Here is a 26,008-nt window from a genome sequence, read left to right as displayed (position 1 = left end):
GTATTTTGCGCTTCCAAAATGGCGAATATCAACAACAACAGAACTGCGTGTCTTCCAGTGTTGCCAGATTGGGTGGTTTTAAGTGCATTTTGGAGGATTTGAACATATTTTGGGCTGGAAAACGTCAGCAGTATCTGGCAACACTGGTGTCTTCATCCACATTGTTTTCCCGGCGTTTGGTGATGCCATAACAACCGGGAAAAGGAAGTACATTTTCATAGCCTAGTAAACTAGACCCACCCGCCTAGCGGCCAAAAATATTTCTGCTTAGGGAGTGGGTCTAGCCTCGCACCATATAAACAAAAACACCCCGGGCATCAAATCGTGCCCGCCAATCACAACGCAAGGTTTTTGTTTGGATTCTTTGGGCGGGCTTTTGCAGGAGTGACGACAAAGCTGCGCGACGCTGGAGAAAGCACAACAGGAAAGATGGCTACGGCTAGTGAACAGCGCGCGTTTGACTCCGCTTTGGAATCAGTTTTAGAAGAATTAGACTTGGCGTTTTCGTTGAAACATGAGCAGGAAGAGGCTCTCCGCTCATTCCTTTTCAAGAAGGACATTTTCGCTGTTTTGCCGACCGGCTATGGCAAAAGTCTGATCTACCAGCTGGCTCCGCTCGTAGCCAAAAGGATGGGGCTAGTTTGTGCAGTACGAAGAATTAATAAACAGCTTTGAAACATTACTTTTTGATTGTTTCTTATTTTAAATTTAAGGGAAATTATTTCACCAAACACCACTAAATAAAAACTCTCAAAAACAGTTTAAGCAAACCCTTGAAAAACACTTGAAAAAAAAAAAAATAAGAGTGTATGTCAAGTATGTGGTACAGAATCCAAACTTGTGGTCATTATCTTCAAACTTCTTAATATCTAGAACCTGTTTATTAATTAATACACATTTTGAAAAATTATTTATTTCAAGGCCTCCCCCACTGCTTTCTGTCGCTCTGACTACGTCACAGTCACTGTTGCGCTGATTGGTCAGAGCGTTGGCCTATACGCACAGAGACAGTTTGAAAGACAGCGGGTTGTTCCTCCCACACCCTTCGGAAATGTCTACGGATCGAGGCCAGACTAAATATTCACATTTAGTCTGGCTTGCCAGGCTAACATTTTCACACATGCACATTATTTCATTTCCGCATTATTACTATCGTATAGCACGGTAGCAAAAACTGCCGTGTGAACGCAAGTGGGGCTGCACCGGTGCTAACACGCTTCTCTCTAGTAAGCAGGTTTGTGACGTGTGAACGCTCCACAAAATTTACACCGGTGTAAGATACATCGCAACAAAATACATCGGTGCAGCATCGATGCAAATATGTGCCGTGTGAACACCCCTTAAGAGACCCGAACCTGCTCCAGCATCACTGTGATCCTGTACACAAAGTGAGCTCCATGAAGACATGGTGTGAAGAATTTGGAGTGGAAGATCGAGTGTCCTGCACAGAGCCCTGACCTCTTCTATCACCCCTTTAATGCCCCCACAAATACCATGTCACAACATACAGATCCTGTCTGAACTCTTAGTTTGCTTAAAGATCCAAAGAGAAATATGGAAAACAGCTTCACAGCCAACCCAGGGCGAGCTCGGCGGTTTAGCAGAGCTGTTATTTGAAAGCAGATGCTTTCTGCAGCCTTCGCCCTCATGGATCAAGCAAGTAATGGTTTTTAGCATAATGCCTTTGCATTTCTCAGAACAATTTGTCCCAACCACTTGGGGGGCCCTGGAAGGGCCGGGAGACTGCTCTTGTATGATTATAGAGTTTTGAAAGACAAACAAATATGAAATGCTTTGGGCAGAAAGATGGTTTTGGGGAGGACTCAGTGCTCCCTGCTGGTTAAAGCCTGTATTAGTAAGCATTTCTAAATATACTGTACGAAATTCTGCTTACTGCAGGAAATAAAAGTATAAATATACAGAGATGGAGAAAAAAAAAAGGAGAAGAAAGGAGGAAAATGGCTACTGTTTACAATCTGATTGACGAGCGCCTTCAAGGCCGTGTTGCTATGGCAACTACGGGTCGACTCCACCATGCACCCCTGGCTTCACGCATTAACCATGAGAGAAGAGAAGAGGACCGCGTGAGAGACTAACCGTCTCAACAGCAGTACGGGTATTTAACACTTTAATATCAAAGACACAAACGCTTGAAAGAAAAAGTAGATGCAGAATTATATAAAACCATCCATCCATCATTCGTCTCTTTGTCCTACTTCAGCTGGGATTCTTTTAAGTGGGAATGAATTAAACATGTTTATTTGACACATCATGGGGCAAAACCTCAGTCCTCTAATTCGGTGAAATAGCCCCCCCCCACTCAACATAATAAACCAACACTCGTCATTGATTTCTGCACTTTGGTTCCCCCAAACTTCTCACAGACTAATTTACAGTGTCGTGCAAAATTATTAATCCACCTTGGTGTTTGTCCTGTTTTGGCACATTACAAGCTGGAATTAAAATGGATTTTTAGGCGGTTAGCACCATTTGATTTACACAACATGCCGACCACTTTAAAGGTGAATTTTTTTTTTTTTTTTGTGACACAAAACAAAAATCTGGAGTGTGCAGAGGTATTCACCCTGCAAAGTCAATACTTTGAATACAATTACAGCTGCAAGTCTCTTGGGGTATGTCTCTATTAGCTTAGCACATCTAGTCACTGGGATTGTTGCCCGTTCCTCAAGGCAAAACTGCTCCAACTCCTTCAAGTTAGATGGGTTGCGTTGGTGTACAGCAATCTTCAAGTTATGCCACAGATTCTCAATTGGATTGAGGTCTGGGCTTTGATTAGGCCATTCCAAGATATTTAAATGTTTCCCTTTAAACCACTCCAGTGTAGCTTTAGCAGCATGTTTAGGGTCATTGTCCTGCTGGAACGTGAACCTTCATCCCAGTCTCAAACAGGTTTTCCTCCAGAATTACCCTGTATTTAGTGCCATCTATCTTTCCTGTCCCTGCAGATGAAAAACATCCCCACAGCATGATGCTGCCACCACCATGCTTCACTGTAGGAATGCTGTTCTCAGGGTGTTGGGTTTGCGCCACACATGGCATTTCCCATGATGGCCAAAAAGATCAATTTTAGTCTCATCGGACCAGAGAATCTTCTTCCATGTGTTTGGGGAGTCTGCCACATGCTGTTGGGCAAACTCCAAACGTGTTTTCTTAACCAATGGCTTTTCTTCTGGCCACTCTTCCATAAAGCCCCACTCTGTGGAGTGTACAGCTTAAAGTGGTCCTATGGACAGATCCTACCATCTCCGCTGTGGATCTTTGCAGCTCCTTCAGTGTTATCTTTGGTGTCTTTGTTGCGTCTCTGATTAATGCCCTCCTTGCCCGGTCTGTGAGTTTTGGTGGGCGGCCTTCTCGTCAGGTTTGTAGTGGTGCCATATTCTTTCCATTTTGCTATAATGGATTTAATGATGTTCCGTGGGATATTCAAAGTTTGGGTTTTTTTTTTTTAAATAACCCAACCCTGATCTATACTTCTCCACAACTTTGTCTCTGACCTGTTTGGAGGCTCCTTGGTTTTCATGTTGCTTGCTTAGTAGTGTTGCAGAGTCAGGGTCCTTCCAGATTTATACAGACATCATGTGACATTTTCTTTGCACACAGGTGGATCTTAATCAAATAATTATGTGGCTTATGAAGTGAATTGGTTGGACCGGCTCTTATTTAGGGGTTTCATACGAAAGGGGGTGAATACCTACGCACACCCCAGATTTCTGTTCTTTCCCATCTTATTGTTCATGTCACAATAAATAAATAAATAAATAAATAAATAAATATTCATCTTTGGTGCTAACCCTCCAAAAATCCATTTTAATTCCAGCTTGTAATGCGACAAAACAGGACAAACACCAAGGGGGGTGAATACTTTTCAAGACACTGTATAATTTGAGATGTTTTAAGCGTATTAAGTGGAATGCAGTGTTGCCAAATGGGAATGTATGTGTGTAGAATACATGCAGGTGTCGTCTCACCGTCTCGGCAGGTCTTGTTGTTCTCCAGCAGCTGTACGCCAGTGGGACAGGCGCACTGGTAGAACGGCTTCACCGGAGAAAGCAGGCACAGGTGCGAACAGCCACCATTTTTCACAGAGCATGGACTCGTCACGTCTGCGAGACAGCACCGGACACAACGCACTCAATTCATGCAAGCAGAACAAACAGATTTAGTACATATCCATCATCCATAAAAGCAGGGTACGAACACCTTGGTCTGACAGCTTTTATTAATTAAAGAAAACCATTTACTTCACTTGAGCTTTCAGTCAATAATACATAAGGCCAAGTCATTTATTTGTCCTTATACGAGACATCCTGCTCATCTGCCCACCTTTTTTTTTTATTTTTCAGAGCATAAGGGACCATATTACATTACATTACATGCATTGAGCAGACTTTTATCCGGAGCGACGTACAACACACCCAGAGCAGCCTGGGGAGCAGTTGGGGGTTAGGTGCTTTGCTCAAGGGCACTTCAGCCATTCCTGGTGGTTCAGGGAATCAAACCGGTAACCTTTTGGTCCCAAAGCTGCTCTTCTAACCATTAGTATATGGCACTTTCCATATAGATCAGTAAAGAGTAACATTTATAAACTTGTATTAATCCAGTACCCAACAGCATGCGTGCTTAAACCCGAGCTCTTAATAGTGGCTTCTGTCTCTCTAAGAACTCGTGTTAAGCTTCCCTGATCAAGCTACCTTCAATATATATATTTTTTCCCCCCACAAAATTTAAAATATATGTTTGTTGCAGCAAACTCCACAAGTAGGCATCCTGTAATCTTACAGCTGTGACATTAAACACTAACCCTACATTTTAATAAAGCGGCAAGGAACATTAAAATACTCGCATTTTAAATTAAACAAATGGTGCCAGGCGCATTCGGGGCTTACTGTTAAATATTCGAACGCGGATCAATTCAGTGAGCTGTTAACACATTTTACATGGGCGTATATTTATATTGCTATATACTGCTTGTAAAACTGAATGAGGTAATGCCATATCTCACAAGGTGGTCCATGTTGAGCATAAACTGTTTAACAGCACTCAGGAAGGGCAACATCTGAAATGTATTTCTGACTGGGAAGTACATAGTACGGCTCCAGAATCCCACATCCTCCACTACGTACTGATACTCGCTGTACTTGGTTAGTCATGGAAGGATTCAGGAGCCCCACTGGTTTCACAAACGTCTCCAATGAGAGTGATCGTGTGGGGGGAAAAACTGCAAGATGGCATCACAAGATCTGACTCACCTGTCGTGTCGGTGATCGGCTCACCATATCAAATCACGTCTACGCCAAAAACTGGCCAAATCCTTACATATACACCCAATCCTGTTTTTCCGAGTGTATACCCATTCATCTGGCCCATTTCAAGATCAAGTGTCTCCAAAAACTACTTGGACACTTGAGCTACATTTATAAATTTCACTGCATTAGAAAGCAACATGTCAAACCGAGCAGAGTTTATTTTAAAAGATACCACAAGTACGCTTTTCGTGCAAAACATTTCCCCAAGAATAGCCTGCTACATTTAAAGATATAAAAATAGATATACAGCTTAAAATCAGACAGTTAACCCATACTTAAAAGGCATGTAACAATTCATCTAATTCACAATTCGATTTTTCCCACAATACTTTTGAAGGGGCGAAAAAAATGAAATGAAAATTATCAAAAAAGCAACATTTTCCTATTCTTTAATCAACTTAAATATTCCTTTTGTTTATTAAAAAACAAGCTCAACTGTGAGCTACTGCTCACTGACGTATCCCCCCGCTCTCGCTTATATCAGAATGGAAGCAATCGAAGGAACAGGACACTTATTATGAATGTTGACTTCAACAAATAATGAACCCTGAAACAAGTGAGTAAAGAGCCGTGTCTCTCCCCAGGGATTTCAAACAGCATCCTGGGAAACTGTCATTCTGAAATAGCATTTTGCTTCTTGAAATAGCGTCAAAATCCACCCTATATGTTTCGTAAATACATTCAGTCGGTAAACAGGAAGTCGATGTGTGACAGACCTGAAAACAGTAAACACGGTATAGAACCCCAAGCTGAAGTTTGGTACAAAGTGGCTATGATTTGTGCTTGCTGAGAAAAAGGGCGTTTCGGATGGATGGACGGAGGTAAACCAGTATACCCCCCCCCCCCCCTTTGGTGGAGGGGGTGGTATTTAAAAAAACAAAAAACAAAAAAACAGTATATCCCCCCTTCTTTGGAGCAGGGGTATTTAAATAAATAAATAAAACCTTGTTTAAAATATTCTTAATAACCAACAATTATTTACTCACATTTTGTAAACATTGGAGTAAAATTTAAAAAAAAAAAATTTAAATGAGATTATTTACCAGCTAGGAGGTCCGTATGGTGAAATACCGTGACCGAGGTCTTGAAAGTACTGAGCGAGGCCTCTGGACAGAGGTCAGTATTCAAGGCCGAGGTAACGGTATTTCACCATACGGACCGACTTTAAAATGGTAAATAATGTATTTATTTTTTTCTTTCCCAAATTCTAACAGAAAACGAGAGCGCCTGAAAGGGAAAACCGAGCCGAGCCGCCATTTTGAATCCTCATTCACGGCTGTAATGCAAATGGCTTCCTCCTCGGTATACAAGTGCACTTCCATGGCAGGAAAAAAAAAAAAAAAACTACATTTTGCCGCCTATGTAGTCCCCTATTTATACAAAATTGAGTCATTCAGGATTCAGCCATGTTTTTGCTCGGCGTTAGCAACAGTTACAGGTTTTTAGCTTTCTCCTGAAATGTTTTCTTTTTTTTTTCTTCTTCCTCAGGGTAGTAAAACTCGCTTTCGCTGTGAACACTGTCGTTATCGCTATCCATGCTGTAAAATTAATGCTGTTCTCCTGAGAAATGCTGGCAAAAATTTATAAGATTTTTGATAATCTTATAAATAAATCTTATTAAAAAAAAATGTTGACCAAAAAAAAAAAAATTCTACTATGTCTGTTGTTCTGAACAAGCGAGTCGCCAGACGTCTGTAACCAGGGTCGGTAACTGGGGTCCGTATCGTAGGATACAGACCCGCTCACCAGCCAATCAGAGCGCAGGATTTGATGGAAACCGCACCGCAAAAAAAAAAAAAAAAAAAATCCTATTAACTAAAATATTCCTTTTATTAAAAGTTAATAACTAGGTCTTTTCTTTATAAACTTATGAACATTTGTACTACCTCCATTTGCTTCTCTTTATCTTTCAGTCTTTATCTTTCTCTTTATCCTTCACTGGCTTCCAGTAAGCTACAGAATTGACTTTAAAGCATTGCTGCTGGTGTATAAATCTCTAAATGGTACAGGCAGGGATGTGATTTGGGGCTGGTGAAATTATCTGAAAATTTTAGGCGGGGGTCTGGGGGCCGCAGGCCCCCAGCTGGTCCAGGGCAGCACCCTGGTGGGGGGACAAGGGGGGAAGCCCCCCGAAGCTCCTGGGTTTTGGGGTTTTCTGACTTAAAAATTGTACTAAAATGGCAAGCAAACACACAAGAAAAAACTTGTCATGATTAACAAATTCAAGCCAATTTAATGGTCAACATGCAACTCTGACACACTCGCTCGCTCACTCGCTCACTCACTCTCGCGCGCGCACTTTACGCTCGATCACGGAGGCTGCCATCTTTCAACTCTGTTTGACGCGAGCTTACGTACAGCTATCTAACAAGCGCGTTCATTGGTTGTTACAGAGCGATGGGCCAATCACGTACCTTGTTTCATCTCAATGATGTAATTGCGTAAATGACGTAATTACGTCAATGAGATGAAACGAGGTACGTGATTGGCCCATCGCTCTGTAACAACCAATGAATGCGCTCGCTTCAAACAAAAAGTTGAAAGACGGCAGCCTCCGTGATCGAGGCGTAAAGATGCAAATCCGAGGCTGCCATCTTTCAAACAAAGTCGGAACGAATAGGATACGAATGTGGATTTGAGGGAAAAATCGGAAACATTTTTTTTTTCAAGTTTTGAGGTGAAAAAAGCGGAATTCCGCGAATTCGCGGAAAAATCACATCCCTGTACAGGGCCCAATTACCTCTCTGATATGTTGCAGCGGCCTAACCCAATCAGATCTACCAGATCGCAACAGAAAAATTTACTATTAAAACCAGTTGTTAAAACAAAGTGTGGTGAAGCAGCTTTTAGCTACTATGCAGTGCAGCTATGGAACCAACTGCCAGAGGACATTAAAAATGCTCCTGCTGTTGGCAGCTTCAAATCTAGGTTAAAGACCAAGCTGTTTTCAGATGCTTTCTGTTAAAAAATTAATATTTTTACATTTTTTATAATCTTTACTTTCTCTGCATGTTTTAAATTTACTTTAATTTTATTCTATTTTATTCCACTGGTTTCTTTTTCTCCTTTTTTCTTTTTGGCATTTTATTATTTTAGTTCTACTGTTGTTTAATTCTTATTATTTTCTTTTAATTAATTGTTTTAGATTAAAAATAAAATTATTTTATGTAATTTTATTTCTCTATTGTTTACTGTTTTTGCTTTTGCTTCTGTAAAGCACATTGAACTGCCATTGTGTATGAAATGTGCTATATAAATAAACTTGCCTTGCCTTCAGCAATCTGTAAAAAGAGAGCTCCGATTCCTTGTTAATCAACGTGTACAATTACACAACAGCTCTTTCACATTTTAGATCTGCTTTTTTTTGGTGCGTTTCTGCGACAATAGACAGAGCTGTGTTACTTCCACCTAGGGTGAAGTCACGTACATTCCTGCTGTTGTATATTATTACCCCCTTTGCTGTCTACACAACACGTTTACAGCTAGAGAAGTTAAAAGAGATTGTGCAGCCTGGTACTAATTGTGACTCGTTTTTTTATTTCATCGATTCAAGTCATCATAACTTTGTATCACAATTTATCATACCATGATATATCGTTACATGCCTAATAGTGAATATGATTAGCTGCACTCTGCTAGGGGCATTAATTGAAGGTAATTACCTACATATATCATGATCTACATTAGGAGCAGCTGGTAAAGTAATAGAAAAAAAATGACTAAGAGGTAATGTGAGTTTTGGGTGTAGGGGGTTCTAGCATCATTTATTTATACAAAGTGGGAGTCACACTCTATATACCAGATCAACAAACTTGTCAAAAAGCTAAAAGACGGACAGAAGAAAAACAGGTGAGGAACAGCAGCAAGGATTCCTTCAGGCATGGTTAAGAGTCACCTGATGGAACCAGAGCTATTCAAAACCGGATCAGTGAGCACGGGTACAAGACGGAGAGCAACAGAGTGGAAAGGAATTTTTTTTGTCTAAATGTGTCAGTTTTATTTTTGAGAAATGTTTTGCGTGTGAGATTTGACGTGCACTGAAAGCCACACATTTGTAAGTGTCCAAACACTTCAAGTGTACAAAGCCATCAGTGTTTTCTAACTAACCCCTGGCTCGAGCTTACCATTTGTTCCAAAATTCAGCAGCGCGACTTGACAAGTGTTTGAGAGAAACCTGTTCATGTAAACACATTTAGTTACAAATAAATACAGCTGGCTTACAAAGCCCAATCACCCGTCTTCATTAACAAATAACCAGAACACTGAACTGCTGTGCTATCTGAAACTCGCTCCAAGTCTGACTTTTTGTATAAAGTAGAAATTCAGATTGGCGCCAATGCAGCTCCGTAAAGCGAAGTCATGGAAACACTGAGCAGCAGCTTTCTCATAAGGCGTATGTGGCACCTGGGAACGAACACACACACACACACTGAAAGCGAGAGTCATCGCTCTGACGAGCGCTATGAGCATGTCCCTGGCTTTTCTCTCAGCCATGAGAAATTCTCTGCATTCAATCCAAACAGGGTGTCCATTGTGCGACTGGGGTGCAGAGAGGCATAAAGGTAACTGCGCTATAATCATCTCTGCAGAGTTGTATTACCAAACAAGCCACAAGAGCTTTGTACATTGTTTCAAAAGGCACCACATGCTACAGAGAGCCCTGACTCTGAGGCTGCGCTATACTACATTATTTAACCATTATTCACTGAGGGTGAAGTGAATATCGGTGAATAATAACCAAGGCGAAGCTGAGGTTATTATTCACCAAGTCGGAGACGGATTATTGCTTTAGTATAAACACACTGGTGATTATTTAAAAAGGGTAAAAAAAAAAAAAAAAATTAAAAAAAAAAAATTTATATTTTATTTCAATCTCCAAAAGCCGCACGCAAACGGAATAACGGCACGGCGCAGACTTGTCACATAAAATACTTCCACCTTAACTTTGAATAGTTAAGGTGCAAACTTGGTAGCATCTTTAGTGTTTTTAGAAACAGCATTTTTGTTTCACTATTTGTAATTCTTCCTCACTTATGGTGACGCAGTGACTGGCCGCCGTTTTGCCGAGTCGCTCGAGAAATTCGGACTATTTCTTGATAAATCAGCTCCGTATATATACACACAACCCCGATTCCAAAAAAGTTGGGACAAAGTACAAATTGTAAATAAAAACAGAATGCAATAATTTACAAATCTCAAAAACTGATATTGTATTCACAATAGAACACAGACAACATATCAAATGTCGAAAGTGAGACTTTTTGAAATTTCATGACAGCAACACATCTCAAAAAAGTTGGGACAGGGGCAATAAGAGGCTGGAAAAGTTAAAGGTACAAAAAAGGAACAGCTGGAGGACCAAATTGCAACTCGTTAGGTCAATTGGCAATAGGTCATTAACATGACTGGGTATAAAAAGAGCATCTTGGAGTGGCAGCGGCTCTCAGAAGTAAAGATGGGAAGAGGATCACCAATCCCCCTAATTCTGCGCCGACAAATAGTGGAGCAATATCAGAAAGGAGTTCGACAGTGTAAAATTGCAAAGAGTTTGAACATATCATCATCTACAGTGCATAATATCATCAAGAGATTCAGAGAATCTGGAAGAATCTCTGTGCGTAAGGGTCAAGGCCGGAAAACCATACTGGGTGCCCGTGATCTTCGGGCCCTTAGACGGCACTGCATCACATACAGGCATGCTTCTGTATTGGAAATCACAAAATGGGCTCAGTAATATTTCCAGAGAACGTTATCTGTGAACACAATTCACCGTGCCATCCACCATTGCCAGCTAAAACTCTATAGTTCAAAGAAGAAGCCGTATCTAAACATGATCCAGAAGCGCAGACGTCTTCTCTGGGCCAAGGCTCATTTAAAATGGACTGTGGCAAAGTGGAAAACTGTTCTGTGGTCAGACGAATCAAAATTTGAAGTTCTTTATGGAAATCAGGGACGCCGTGTCATTCGGACTAAAGAGGAGAAGGACGACCCAAGTTGTTATCAGCGCTCAGTTCAGAAGCCTGCATCTCTGATGGTATGGGGTTGCATTAGTGCGTGTGGCATGGGCAGCTTACACATCTGGAAAGACACCATCAATGCTGAAAGGTATATCCAGGTTCTAGAGCAACATATGCTCCCATCCAGACGACGTCTCTTTCAGGGAAGGCCTTGCATTTTCCAACATGACAATGCCAAACCACATACTGCATCAATTACAGCATCATGGCTGCGTAGAAGAAGGGTCCGGGTACTGAACTGGCCAGCCTGCAGTCCAGATCTTTCACCCATACAAAACATTTGGCGCATCATAAAATGGAAGATACGACAAAAAAGACCCAAGACAGTTGAGCAACTAGAATCCTACATTAGACAAGAATGGGTTAACATTCCTATCCCTAAACTTGAGCAACTTGTCTCCTCAGTCCCCAGACGTTTACAGACTGCTGTAAAGAGAAAAGGGGATGTCTCACAGTGGGGAAACATGGCCTTGTCCCAACTTTGAGATGTGTTGTCATGAAATTTAAAATCACCTAGTTTTTCCTCTTTAAATGATACATTTTCTCAGTTTAAACATTTGATATGTCATCTATGTTCTATTCTGAATAAAATATGGAATTCTGAAACTTCCACATCATTGCATTCCGTTTTTATTTACAATTTCTACTTTGTTCCAACTTTTTTTGGAATTGGGGTTTTAATAAAGGTGGTTAGTACAAGGAGTATATTAAATTGCTACTGGAATTTAAAAGCAATCAGTGACGTGTTCAGCTGCTCCGTGTGTAAAGGACTCCCGCACGGGATGTTAACGGTTTACCTGTGAGCTGTCTCTTTTGGCTGAAGACGTGAATGTCCATGGGCGAGAAGATGTTGGAGTGGATCTCGCGGCGCTCCTCTCCTGTCTGCTTCTGGCACGAGTGGATGGAGTGTGTATTCCAGTCAGTCCAGAAGAGTGTCTCTTCGTACAGCGTTAGGGCAAAGGGGTGTGGTAGAGCACCCTTCACTACCACCTCTCTGAAAGTGAGCGAGCATCAGACGAGTGAATACGCAAGCATACGTCTCCTTCAAAATGGAGTATTTGCTGGGTTTGAAGTAAAGGAGTTTAGGGAATATCAGAGGTGACGTGTGTAATCGTAAAAAGTGAGTGGCTTTGAGTAAGGCCATGTGACAGGAAAGTGAAGAGAAAATGATTAGAAATTTCATGTCTTAAGTCTCCACCCCAAAAAAAACCCTCCAACATCAGGGAAAACCCATTTTATCAAAAACTTTAGCTGAAAACAGATAGCCAGAAAGCAAAATAATCACGAAGATCATGTGACTCACCTCTCAGTGCCATCCAGACTGGAGCGATGAATAAAGTTGTATTTGGCATCGGCCCAGTAAAGCTTCTGCTGGCTGTAGTCTAGCGTGAGCCCGTTAGGCCAGTAGATCTCGCTGTCGATGATCACGGCTCGATGCGTGCCATCCATACCTGCCCTTTCGATCTTCGGGATCTCCCCCCAGTCTGTCCAGTACATATACCTAAAGGAATGGAGGGGAAAAAAGGGATGATTTAGTTAAAAAAAATTACCACTTAGTGTTGCACCTGGCACCCTGCGGCACATCCTGGCAGTGAGAACATCCTGTTATTATCCTCACCTCTGCAATGACCTCGTTTCTCATCTGGATGTAACCTACCTCATGGCCTCACTGAACTCTTCACCTTCCACAACTGTAATTCGGTGAGCTTTCGTTAACAATGAACTTGGGTGCCAGCCTGTAAACTCGACTCTGACCGACAGGCAGAATTATTCATTCGCTAGCCACATTGCATGTCACGGATGAGCTGGAGCTAGGGCTGCACGATTATGGAAAAAATGATAATCACGATTATCTTGATCAAAATTGTAATCGCGATTATTAATCACAATTATTCTTGATGTTAGAGAAATCACTTAAATTTTATTTCACTATATTCAAACAAACAATATGAACAGCTTTCAGTGCAGAATGAAATTTAAAAGAGAAATTCTGATTTCCAAATGACAAATAAATGAAACTTATCCAAGAAATTACCAAAGGATGAAGGAACTGAAAACTCAATTGCAACAATTACATAGCATTATACTGAGGCCTACAAGTTTTTAGCTAGAAAGACCAGCCTATCAGCATGCTCTGGCTTTAAACATGAGCGAAAGCAGGTCACAGCATTGCCTCCAGTGCTAAATAGTCTGTTGTTCCGACATAGTTAGCTTTTCTCTCTCACCTCAATCTGCTACCTACTCTCACGCTATCACCCCTTGAAGAAGATACCGCTGCACTGAAGCTCTGCGCACTTGGCCAGTGTTGCCAGATACTGCTGACGTTTTCCAGCCCAAAATATGTTCAAAACCCGCCAAAATGCACTTAAAACTGCCCAATCTGGCAACACTGCCTTGGCTTGCTTATTTAGGCGGAGTAATGAAACCTTACATGCGTCGGTTCGCCCCCTAATGGTCTGGCGGAGTACTGGTCAAAAAGTGCTTGATCAGATATGCAGCAGAGCTCGCATTTTAAATAGAAATAAATCGCGATTTTCATTTGATTTAATCGTGGCAGCCAAAATCGCAATTTTCGATTAAATTCGATTAATTGTGCAGCCCTAGCTGGAGCCAATCCCAGATGACTGATACCCCTTTTCCACCAAATCAGTTCCAGGACTGGTTTGGGGCTGGTGCTGATTCACAACTTGTTCAACTTGCGAGCCAGCTGAGAACCAGTTTGCTTTTCCATAGCTCGCGGTGCTAAGGGAAGCCACGTCATTACGTCACTGTATACATCAGTTACGTCGTTAGTTATGTCGCTACGTTTGCATAAGCCTTGGCGCGAATATCGAAGCAAAAACAACACAGAAGAAGTAGCAGCAGCAACAACAACAACAATAATAATAATAATGGATGACTTCGCGTTTGTACAGCTGCTGTTTCTCGTCGCTTAAAAATGGCGATCTTTCACGGTCTTGTTATTGTTGTTGGTCTTAACAACTCCGCCCCCCCGCTGACGTAAGCGGTTCTTTCCTCTGGCCCAGCAGAGAGTTGGTGCTAGCCTGGAACCGGTTTTTCTGGCCCCAGAGCCAGTTCTTTGTCAGTGGAAACAGAAAACCCGGTTCCAAACTAAGCACTGGCCCCGAACCAGCCCTGGAACTGCTTTGGTGGAAAAGGGGCATGAGCGAGAGGCGGAGTTCACACTGGACAGACTGCCAGTCTATTACAGAGCTAACACAGACAGACAGCCATTCACACGCAGTCACACCTATGGGCAATCCTTGACTTGCAAGTGACGTCAAAGCAAAATAGAAACCCGGACGTCGGCCATGTTGGTGGAGATACAAATGCGGGATGAAGCAACATTCTGTACAAAGCAGTCACGCGTGCGCAACTCTCTTTGTTTTTCCACTGCTTTAAGCGTTCTTTTAGCTCTGCCATATCTTTGTGCTGTATATGGTTGTGGTCAGAACAGTACTCGTGACTGTGGCACGTTCTGATTTTTTAGAATTCCGTCCGTGATTCGGAAAGAGGGCGAGGAAACTCTGAGGCTTAGTACGGAGAGGAGACGAGCGCGGCTGAACAACATCGGCAGGGCTGATCTAACGGAGGCTAAAACCAAAACAGCTCGTGTTTGCAGTGATCATTTTATCTCAGGTGAGATTCAAAAGTTCTCTCGATAATATCATGGGAGAATTTTATTTCGTGTTGCTAGAATTTTGCTATAAAATGAGCGTTCTCTCTTGTCGTGAGTCTCTCAGTCGTTGTTATAATTTTAACGCGTGTATTACCGTTTCGCTTCTAGGAGCGCCAGCAGAATTATACGACAGAAACAATCCAGACTGGGCGCCCACTCAGAACACGGGCTACGTTTCGTCCAAAGTCAGACTTGATTCTTCGGCAGCCGAACCAGATAGAAAGCGATATCTGGGTACTCGATGGTCAGTCGACGTGTCTTATCTTCAGAAAAGTCTGACTTTTTTTAAATAATATGGGTCAAAACCAGACATATCCATCTTCTCTTTGTAGCAAATCTTCACTCAACTGTTCAAATCGTGGTAATAGTGAGAAAATTCAGCACTGTTTACAGAAACGCTTTCAGCAGCTTCCATCAGAGTTGCTTTGTATATCCACCATCATGGCGGACGCTCCTGATGTAGCACATTTCGATCGCAAGTTAACTATTCAAAGTAGCCAGTTAACTCAGTTTGCATTTCTTTGGACTGGTGGAAGAAACCAAAGTACCTGGAGGAAACCCACACAAGCACAAGGAGAACAAACTCCACACACACAAAGGCCCCAGTCGAACCCAGAACCTGCTTGCTCTGAGGCAACAGTGCTAAATCACTGCACCACCATGCCACCTGACAAAATTATTAAAATTATTAGTGCTGTCAAGCAATTAAAATATTTAATCGCGATTAACGTCGCGACTGTCATAGTTAACTCGCGATTAATCGCAATTTAATCACACATTTTTGTCACATGAAAAACCATTGTAATTCTCTTATCAGCATAAAAAAGTGAATGGGCTTGCTCACCGTTCGAACTACGGGGGTACACGGGGAATCCGAGAGCCCCTGAAACAGACATGAGATCCCTTGAAAACATGATTTGGGAAATGTTGGGGGGTCTCTAAAATATTGGCAAAATGATGTTTATTGACATAGCAATCGTGTGTAACGGGAAGCATTTGCATATCCGAAGTGAGCGCGCGATGGAGATTGAGATGGAGGTGCTTGTGCTCTGAGACAAGCGCAAGCACCCCCCAAGGGAAAAAAGGGACCCCCCGAAAATATCGGCATAGTTCGAACACTGGTTGTACCAATGTTTTCTTTTTATTGCAGAGCATAACACGTCTTGTCACAGCCACTGCAAAGTCGGGCTGGAGCCGCTGATGGGAAAACGAAACCTAAGCCGAGCACCGTGGCTCTTCGGGGGAGGGCAGAGGACTCTGGCTGTGCGGGGCGTGGCATTACAGTCTAGCTGCTATCGTTTTTCTAAGCAAAGTCTCTGTTCCAAGTTCCTGGCAGTTTCAAAAGCTTATGAAAAACCTACATCATCATGTCACAGAGCGTTAATCTCGCGATAAAAAAATTATCGCCGTTAAAATTGAGTCAGGTTAACGCGATAATAACGCGACATTTTTGACAGCACTAAAAATTATTATAGTTTATTCATGATTCATTAATTAATTGATCTATTCAACCCATATGTGGTTCTTTTCCAAACTGTTGCCACAAATCTGGAGCACACAGTTGTACAGAACGTCTTTGTATGCTGTAGCATTACAGTTTCCCTTCACTGGAACTAAAGCCCCTTTCACATATGAAATCTATTAAAATGTATTTTCTTTGGGGGGGGGGGGGGGGGGGGGGAGAAAGAGAGAGAGACTACAGAAGAGATCAGTTTTCATTCCCACTCAGTCTTCCACCACGGAAAAGGTTATGAATATTGTGTATCCCCACCTGACTGTATTTAAGAGAACGCTATGGAGCACAAACCATGCGAGACCGGATACAACCTATAATTCACGAGGTGGTGAATCCATTGTTGTGAAAAGCCCAAGCCAGAAGCTGAGATACGAACTAATTATCAACATGGCACAAGCTGAGCTGCATCACATCCCTGTTGAGAGCGCGGTTTTCTTGTTTCACAACGTTCAACATTTGTTGCGTTCAAGTGAAGGCCATTTACGACATTTTTTTCTTCTACAGCAGGACCGCCGTATCCACTGACTCGGACATGCATACAAGCAGGACCCTTCGAATTACACACCCAGAACGCAACACGCCCATACACACACCTGCTTTCACAGGGCTCGACATTAACGCTTGTCCGGGACAAGTGATACTTAGGCTACGTTTACATTACGTCGAATCAGCGGATCATCAGATTAACGTTCTTAAAACGATTCGCGTTGACACTAAAACCGTTAGCCGTGCACACAGCAACACCAATACACGGATACGCTCGGCTCCGCAGGCATCCTGCGCTCCAAATCACTCCGCCCTGAACAGCGAGTGCCCTCTGGAGGGTGCGCGCTCCGGCCCTGCGCAGCTCACACAGCGCGCGAGTGAAGCGCACAAGCCACGATTCGGGACTGAGCCGCTGTGTGTGAGATCCCAGCGCATATCACTTACCACTTGCAAGTGGAAGGATGGCAAGCCTAAAGACAATCATAACTACACAATGGGCAGTATTTGCATCAGTATTTGCAGTATTTTCATACTTTTATACTCTTTAATGAAAGGTGATACAAGGTGGAAGTCTGCGCCGTTTTTCAGCAGTCGCGTCACATGACCAACGCCAGCGAATCAGGAAGGTGGATGTCACAGTGACGTTGTCCAATGACGACGCCAGCTAGAGCTCAGCACAGCGTATCCGCGTATTCTCAATGTTCACACAGCACCGGACCGGACACGATCTGGATTGAATACGTGGACGCTGGCGGATTCCTGTTTCCCGGCTTTTCCAGGTGGTTTAATGTAAACGGACAGTGCATCCGCGAAGAAAACGAGACAGATACGGTCTAATGTAAACGTAGCCTTAATGTCGGACAAGTTCATCGTCTCAGTTACTTGTCTGATTGGACAAGTGCCAAAATACACCGATATTCGGGTTACATATCAAATTTATCAGTTTATTCACATGATTTCCGAAGCATCTCACTCGCCATATTGTTTTGATGAATTGCCGGATGTTTCTATTCGGAAAGAGCGATGTGCGCATGCGCAATATTCCACTTGCGAAACCGCTTCGTGTATTTGAGCTGAAAAGTAAACGGTCGTTTATGATTGGTTTTAATCACGTCATACACGTGGATTTGTTGACATTTCTGTTGGCGGGATCATTATTCAACTGTATATTTATGTTATGTTGAGTGTGTGGTAATTTCCAAATCTTTGAATTGTTGATGGTATCTGTGACGAATCTCAGTCATCCAGGTACATAGTAATCTGTGGTTGGTTGAAGAGAGCAACTGGACTTGCTTGAAGATTCTTGAAAACGTTTCGCCTCTCATCCTAAAGGCAAACCTATTAGTCAGACAGAACTGAGGAAGCCTTTAGGATGAGAGGCGAAACACTTTCAAGAATCTTCAAACAAGTCCAGTTGCTCTCTTCAACCAACCACATATTGTTGTTGATGGTGTTCATTAGGGGTGGCACGGTTCACAAAAGTCGCGGTTCGGTACGTATTGCAGTTTGAGGTCTGCGGTTCGGTACGTATTGCGTTTTTTTTTTTTTTAAATCTTAAGTACTCTGTATTTGGGCATATAGCCTACTATTTACCTTACGTAAACATAGTTTAGGATACAGCATTTAAGAGAGGTTAAAATTATAGTTACAATGAAATAATCATGCACAAACTGAGTTTGAGTTGACATAAGCACATTTTATGAACAATCTCTGATGAAAAGCCAGGTAGTATTTTGAAACAGCAAGAGGGAAGACATGGATGATTTCAACAGCTTTTTTATTTACTACAGTATTTATACAAAGTGTCAGGAGTGTTTGCTGCCATGTTGTGGCATCTAGAGGAACCAGGTGTCTTTTGTCACATACAGAGTTTTCATAATTGGAAGAAATAAAAATGAGTTCTTAAAGCTTACTTTTGAACAGATGTGTGTGTTAAAACTTAAACTTTTGTGTGGCGACCAACCAACCACCTATATACAAAAACCGAATCAAAAACTCTTCTAATCCCTGAGAGTGAGGATGTATTTTTTCACTTGAAATTAAAGTGCAGTGTTTTGAAACGTACGGCTGGATTTCTTATCTAATCTTAAAGTGCCACTGTATTCTTAGAACGATTTATAACAAAATACACACACAGCCAATATAAAATATTGCAATAAAACCAATCACTGCACTGTTTAAAACAAACCTCCCCTCGCCGGAAAAAAAAATAAAAAATCTAGTTCGCCCATTATCCTGTGTCATTCTGAGATGTGCAGACAGACAGTAAAGGGAATTCCGAATTCCCGGAACGCTATCACCCCTGTTCGCGCAAAAGAGAACCACGTGGTTTCATACGGGCATTCGGCTTTTTTTTTTTTTGGCGAACGTCTTAAATAGGGGTACCGCGGTTTATACGCGTATTGCACCGCAACAGGCGTATCGTACGGTTCGGGTTTTTTTCCCATAACCGTGCCAAGCCTAGTGTTCATTATATAGCCGAGTGCGTGCTGGGCGGGGAACGTGCGCCTGCATGCGTGTGGGCTGACAGGCAGTGAGGTAGGAGTGGGGAAAGTTATCTATGAAATACCAAGCTGTCAAATGGCTGCTAATTAGGTTACCGGCTGTATTAATTAACTAATTAGTAATGGGTGTTTAGGGATTTGAAACATGGGGCTCTATAATTTAGATATAATTATGGATTATTTGAAATTATTATTAATCTTTTTTTTTTTTTTTTTAACCATTAAATACCATACAGGAGCCACACTGAATAATTAGACAACAATTAACCAGTGAAGGATATATATTCAAAATTAATAATTTAAAAATGAAAATATATATATAATTTTAATTTTCTGGTTTTCAATTTCTCATAAATAAATTAATGATTGATGGAGTCCAGTTGATGGAGCAGAACTCAAGGGTTGATAGATGAAGATGAACAGAAACTTTATTTGTATCCATTCATCTGTGAGTCAGTAGAGGTGTGGAGGTTTTCATAAGATATATTATCTTCTCATTTGATAACTAGATTTCGGTGTATAATAATCAGTGATTTACAGTATTAATCAGTCAATTTTGTTATCAGTTGTTTTTATTTGTAGCATTGTTGTTGTTATTTGTTTCTCTTGTCCAAACTAGTGATATCTCATCGAGTCATAAATTTTATGATAATGTTAGTTTTTGTGATATTTGTTACTGAACTGCAGAGTACTGATCTGTGTATATATATAATGGTTAAGCCTCGGTCACAACCGGCTGTACGTGCTCCTACGGCTGGTCTACGTGCAAAAAACGCAAGAAACGCACAGAGGGCGCGCGTGTGACGTGCTGATTTTCGAGCCGTAGACCGGCCGCAGAGGTTCTTTGTCATGTCAAACTCACTCTACGGGCGCTTACGTTTTTTTCAGATTGCAAGACAAACTTACGGCCAACGTGCGTCTTTCTCCACGAACAAACAAACAAACAAAAACGCAGCGATTTGGGAAACGCCAAAAATCGCACGGCCAAAAAAAATCATACGTCCGGTTGTGACCTAGACTATAGTGTTTCTGGATCTCATAGTATAGGTACAGTATTTTGTTCTTAAAATTTTATGTTCATAATTTCTACTCTATTGGGATATATTGCTTCTGAACTTCAGCATAATAATTGGTGAATTATGGTAGCAATCGGTCTGTTTTACTATATTTTTGAACTTTTGCCTCAGTATATCAAGTACTGATTACTTTTTTTTTTTTAAGATTTTTTTGGGGGCTTTTTTTCACCTTTTATTGGATAGGACAGTGTAGAGACAGGACAGGAAATGAGCGGGACAGAGAGACGGGGAGGGATCGGGAAATGACCTCGGGTCGGAATCGAACCAGGGTCCCCGGATTTATGGTATGGCGCCTTAGCCACCTGAGCCACAACACCCCCAAGTACTGATTACTTTTGACTCATAGATATTATGCATAGGTTGTGAATTCGGAAACAAATGCCAAAAAGATTGTTGGGTTACAAATAGTTTGTGTTTTTTTTTCTCAAATATTTCTTCAGACAAGTAAATTTCCTTTCAACTTGCCCGACAGGACAAGTGGTTTCAAAAGTTAATGTAGAGCCCTGTTTGACCTTATTTAAACCCCAGTTTGTCTTGCGTTTCCATACAGAGGCTCGTTGTGTTCCTCACTTCTCCGGTCATTCGTTACTTTGACTATCCTGTGTAAATAAAAGGTTTTCACACTTTCATCGGTTTCTGTGCCTCAACCAGGGAAATAAAATAAAATAAAATAAAATGTATTTTTTAAGTGGAAATGTCAGAATCCCAAGAGAGCGAGAGACTGCACACATTCACACAAAACTTATTACAGTATTGTTTTATTATTAGTTTCTGTTGATGTTATATTGGTGTGTGGTTTATAAATGAAATCATCGGTCTGTACGTACATGAAAAACAAGCTCGTATCCGTGGTTTCAGATAGCCGCGTTAGATCTCGGAATGTTTCCCCATGTAGATATTTGGGGTGGTGTTTGAGGTTAAAAAGGTACTGAATGAAAAGTCATCTGAAATTTTTTTTTTTTCAATTGTTCATGGCATTTTCCGATGACCCGCAAGAACAATAGCATGCGGACGAGATGTGATCATGTTGATGTCCTGAGGGTCTCCGTTTTGGAACGGAAACAGCCGAACGTGAGGAGCTTTAACTAATCAGTATAACTGTAGAACTGCGTCACACCAAGATGGCGGTGTGTGTAAAACCTTGTGACTCTGCATCGACCTCGGAGAGTTTTGAGTCGCAGGTGTGTAATCTGTGGTTGAACCGATCCGTGAAACAAAAAACGAATCTCTTTTTTCTCGGTTCCTGCTTGTGTGTTCTCGTTTCTTTCTCTGTAAGGTCAAAACATCAGGTGTTTAACTCCATACTCAGACTCGCCAATCCAAGACGAGCGCTGCAAATTCTTCATTGGATTTTGCGCCCGTTTCATCCTTCAGTCGATTCCAGCGGTCGATCTGTCCCCTCACGACAACCTTTTGGTTTCCATCGTTTTTCTGGTGCGCTTACTAGCCGATTCGCTTTCGTATTTATTTCATATTTTAGCTGGAGGGAGAGCCGAGTCTGAAATATTTGCCCACGCCGACTTGTTTTGGATAAAAGTAAGTTAAACACGACCCACTTGCTTCGACAGTCTTCGGAATCGTAAAATGTGGGACGCTTTTTTATCTCGGCAAAACATTTACACACGGGACACACGGTGTGTGCAGCAGCGAGACATCCTGAAACTCCAACAGAAATGGAACATTATTGCCCAAAATTCAACTTTGCAGTTTACACTGTGAGCGGGAACGGGGTATTAGAGACCCAAACCTGTTCCAGCATGACAATGTCCCTGTGAACAAAGCAAGCTCCATGAAGACGGTGTGTTAAGGTTGGACTCGAATGTCCTGTACAGAACCCCTTTAAAGCCCACTGCACCCCAGCCCTCCCCACCAGTGTCTGATCTCAATAATAGGGCTGGGAGTCGATCCAGATTTCCTGGACCGATTCGATTCCGATTCGATATCGATCTACTTAAATATTGCTGGATTGTCACTTTAAAGTAAAAACTGTCCCTATAGAGGTTTTCGACCCACGTGACCGTTGCCATGTCAACAAGTAGCCGGTGCCATTTTGACGGTCACAAATATGGCGACTACCGGTAGCGATACACTGTTGATCATGACAAAGTCTCATTGTCGAGTATTTTATCCGGCCTAGATGACGCGAGTAAGAAGCGATATCACCAGAAAATCAATGATGCTGGCGTACGTGATCCGTACACGTTACCAGGCTATCTTTTTCTGGCTTTGCAGCGCGGGTGATCTTCCTGACCTGCAGTCAGGCGTGTGGGAAATACCAGGGAAAAAACATAAAAGAAAAAGGAGCGAGATGCAGAAAACACCTTCACTATCCAGCGACGTAGGGCATTTACAGGGCGAGCAGAGGGAGAGGGATTTGCAAAAATTGAGGTTAGCAGGCTTAGAGAACGACGTTTACCTGCTTCCACCAGGATTGTTCACTGACGTACGGAAGTACACGAAGCCCTCGTCTTTACCTGACTTCGGCCCACATGATCTGTATACCTATGTCGTTAAAAACCAGGCTGGGTAACATGCCTACATCAGTGGGTCGTCCCTGGAGCCGGTGGTCGCCATCTTATTACAGCTAAGGCTTGTTCACATTTTCATTTACTTTCGGTCCTCAGGATAAACAAAATGTTATTAAATGTCATTGAAATAACTTCTTAGTCTGTTGAGACATGGCCCGTTATAAATTTGCTGTTACCAGGCAATGACCAAGAACTGTATTATTAGGGTCGGTGTCTGTGTTGTAGCAGTGTACTAGCAGCTAGCTGTTAGCACTAGCTAATGTCAACAACATAGTAGCTAGTATGTTACTGTAGCAATGTTTACATTCAGTCATTTGGATGACTGTTAAAACCTTTCAGTCTCAAGTTTTTCCTTTACTGGATTTACTAGTTTACTGAGCTAGCACGCTCGGGCAGGCTGGGAGCTAGCGCGCTCGGGCAGGCTGGGAGCTAGCGCGCTCGGGCAGGCTGGGAGCTAGCGCGCGCTAGCTCAGTAAACTAGTAAATCCAGTAAAGGAAAAACTTGAGACTGAAAGGTTTTAACAGTCATCCAAATGACTGAACGTAAACATTGCTACAGTAACATACTAGCTACTGTTGTTGACATTAGCTAGCTTGACCTTCAAAATGGCAGACACCGGGGCGTCACGTCACCTGTGACGTCACGTCGAAAACCTCTATTGACAGGAACAGCCCCATGTGTGTTTGTGCATGTATCTGTGCATGTGTAAGAGGGACACAGAGAGAGGAGAGTCAAGGATTTAAAGGATTTATTTTGGAATGAAAAAAATCCAGGTTTTATTTGAATTCTAAATTGCCACTATGTTTTACCTCTATGTGGCACGGTTTGCACACTGCTTTTGTTCTGTCGACTTCGTCTCTGTCCTCGTAACGTTTGAATCCAAAGTAATGCCATACATCAGCTTTCAGGCCAGGCGGTGATTTTAGCTGTGCAGCTTCAGCCATCTCGCGTTCTTAAGTTTCGGTTTCGTTTGCCGGCACCCGCTTTTTATAGCGGTCCTTGCGCGGTCGAGAAAATAGTGCCTATAGCCACCTGGAAGAGATCGATCCACACATTTTTGAATCGATCTTGTATTTTTTGAACGTGAATCGACATCGGATCGTGGATCGATCTTTTGAACCCAGCCCTACTCACTAATGCTCTTGCGAGGTTGTGAATGAACACAAATCCCCACAGCGACGCTCCAAAATCGAGTGGAAGACCTTCCCAGAAGGGAAGAGTGAGAAGAGACCATCGGAACAGCAAAGGGACAATAAAATCTGTAATGAAATGCTCTTTGAATACACAAACTTTTGGAAACGGTGTACTTTTTGCAGCAGCTTAAAAACATTACATACAACAGACTGTGTAAGGGAGCAGAAGCAGTCTAAACACACCGTACCACACGCTCCTTGAGCAATGGGTTTAAAATAACACGAGCTTAAAATAGTCAAGGTTCAGATGTAAAGTTAGGATGCAATACATTTCTAATCTCAGCTGCGGTTCACCACGCAAACAATAACTTGATCTAAATAGTAAAAAGAGCACAAAAAAAAAAACAGTCCAGAATTGGCTAATAACATCTGCTGAAACAAATATTTATGGGGCGTGTACTGCGACACCCAGCCTGCAACATGCTGCACTGGACAGTCCGTACGTTAACATCGCAAATCACACAAACATCCGTCTCTGCAGGGCGGCACGGTGGTGTAGTGGTTAGCGCTGTCGCCTCACAGCAAGAAGGTCCGGGTTCGAGCCCCGGGGCCGGCGAGGGCCTTTCTGTGTGGAGTTTGCATGTTCTCCCCGTGTCCGCGTGGGTTTCCTCCGGGTGCTCCGGTTTCCCCCACAGTCCAAAGACATGCAGGTTAGGTTAACTGGTGACTCTAAATTGAGCGTAGGTGTGAATGTGAGTGTGAATGGTTGTCTGTGTCTATGTGTCAGCCCTGTGATGACCTGGCGACTTGTCCAGGGTGTACCCCGCCTTTCGCCCGTAGTCAGCTGGGATAGGCTCCAGCTTGCCTGCGACCCTGTAGAACAGGATAAAGCGGCTACAGATAATGAGATGAGACCTTTAACAATGCTGGGTGTCACGTGGGTGTCAAAGACCACCGGGGGACCAGAGTGTCAGTGACGCAGCAGCTCACACGGCCGTACCATGAGAAACCAGACTTGTTTACGAGAACGATTTAATCTTCCAAACAAAACAATCCGAATCAAAATCCAGTGAAAACTCAGGGAAGGGTAGCGATTTTCCTGGAAGTTCGTTAACTGGCCTAATTAGCAACTTGTTACATGAGAAAATCGCAAAACCAGGGAGTAACTTTTGTGCAGACTGATTGTTTTGTGTGGAAGATCTAATCAGTCTGCACAAAAGTTACTCCCTGGTTTTGCAATTTCTCATTTAAGTTGCTAATTAGGCCAGTTAACGTACTTCCAGGAAAATTGCTACCCTTCCCTGAGTTTTCACTAGATTTTGATTCGGATTGTTTTGTTTGGAAGATCTAATCAAAATTCAGTGAAAACTCAGGGAGGAGCAGCCATTTTTATGAATTGTGGATGGACGCCGCGTAATGGCAATAGCTCACTGCCCGATGCCCATGTGAGCTTTTTAAAAAAAAAAAGTTTTGAGAGCACAATATCCCCCGCTGGCAACTCGGCCATAACTCCGGTAAAGCACGACTGAATTGAATGAAACCGCAATGTGCGTATTACCGACATATAATAAAGAATCCTGTCAAGTTTCATGAAATTCCTCCAAACACTGAGAGGAGTTGATTTCAGAAGGAAAACACACTCATGAAATTGTCAAATTATAAATTTTGTTAATCAAGGGCTGTAACTCTGGTAAAATGCGACTGAACTGAACGAAACTGCAATACGCGTATTACCGACATA

At 42.3% G+C, this 26,008-nt stretch overlaps 1 protein-coding gene across 1 annotated transcript in view; it reads right to left on the bottom strand.

Moving 5' to 3' along the window:
• Window positions 1–26,008, bottom strand: part of lrp6 (low density lipoprotein receptor-related protein 6) — a 179,625-nt gene that overhangs the window by 65,810 nt on the left and 87,807 nt on the right. The window contains exons 3-5 of the mRNA XM_060902857.1: window positions 12,648–12,845; window positions 12,142–12,338; window positions 3,990–4,124 (exon numbers count right to left, since the gene is read on the bottom strand). Coding sequence (XP_060758840.1) covers window positions 3,990–4,124; window positions 12,142–12,338; window positions 12,648–12,845 — 530 coding nt within the window. The remainder of the gene's footprint in view (window positions 1–3,989; window positions 4,125–12,141; window positions 12,339–12,647; window positions 12,846–26,008) is intronic.

The sequence above is a fragment of the Neoarius graeffei genome, chromosome 21 (genome assembly GCF_027579695.1).
Source record: "Neoarius graeffei isolate fNeoGra1 chromosome 21, fNeoGra1.pri, whole genome shotgun sequence".
Taxonomy (NCBI): domain Eukaryota; kingdom Metazoa; phylum Chordata; class Actinopteri; order Siluriformes; family Ariidae; genus Neoarius; species Neoarius graeffei.
This window is presented reverse-complemented; position numbering and strand designations above follow the sequence as displayed.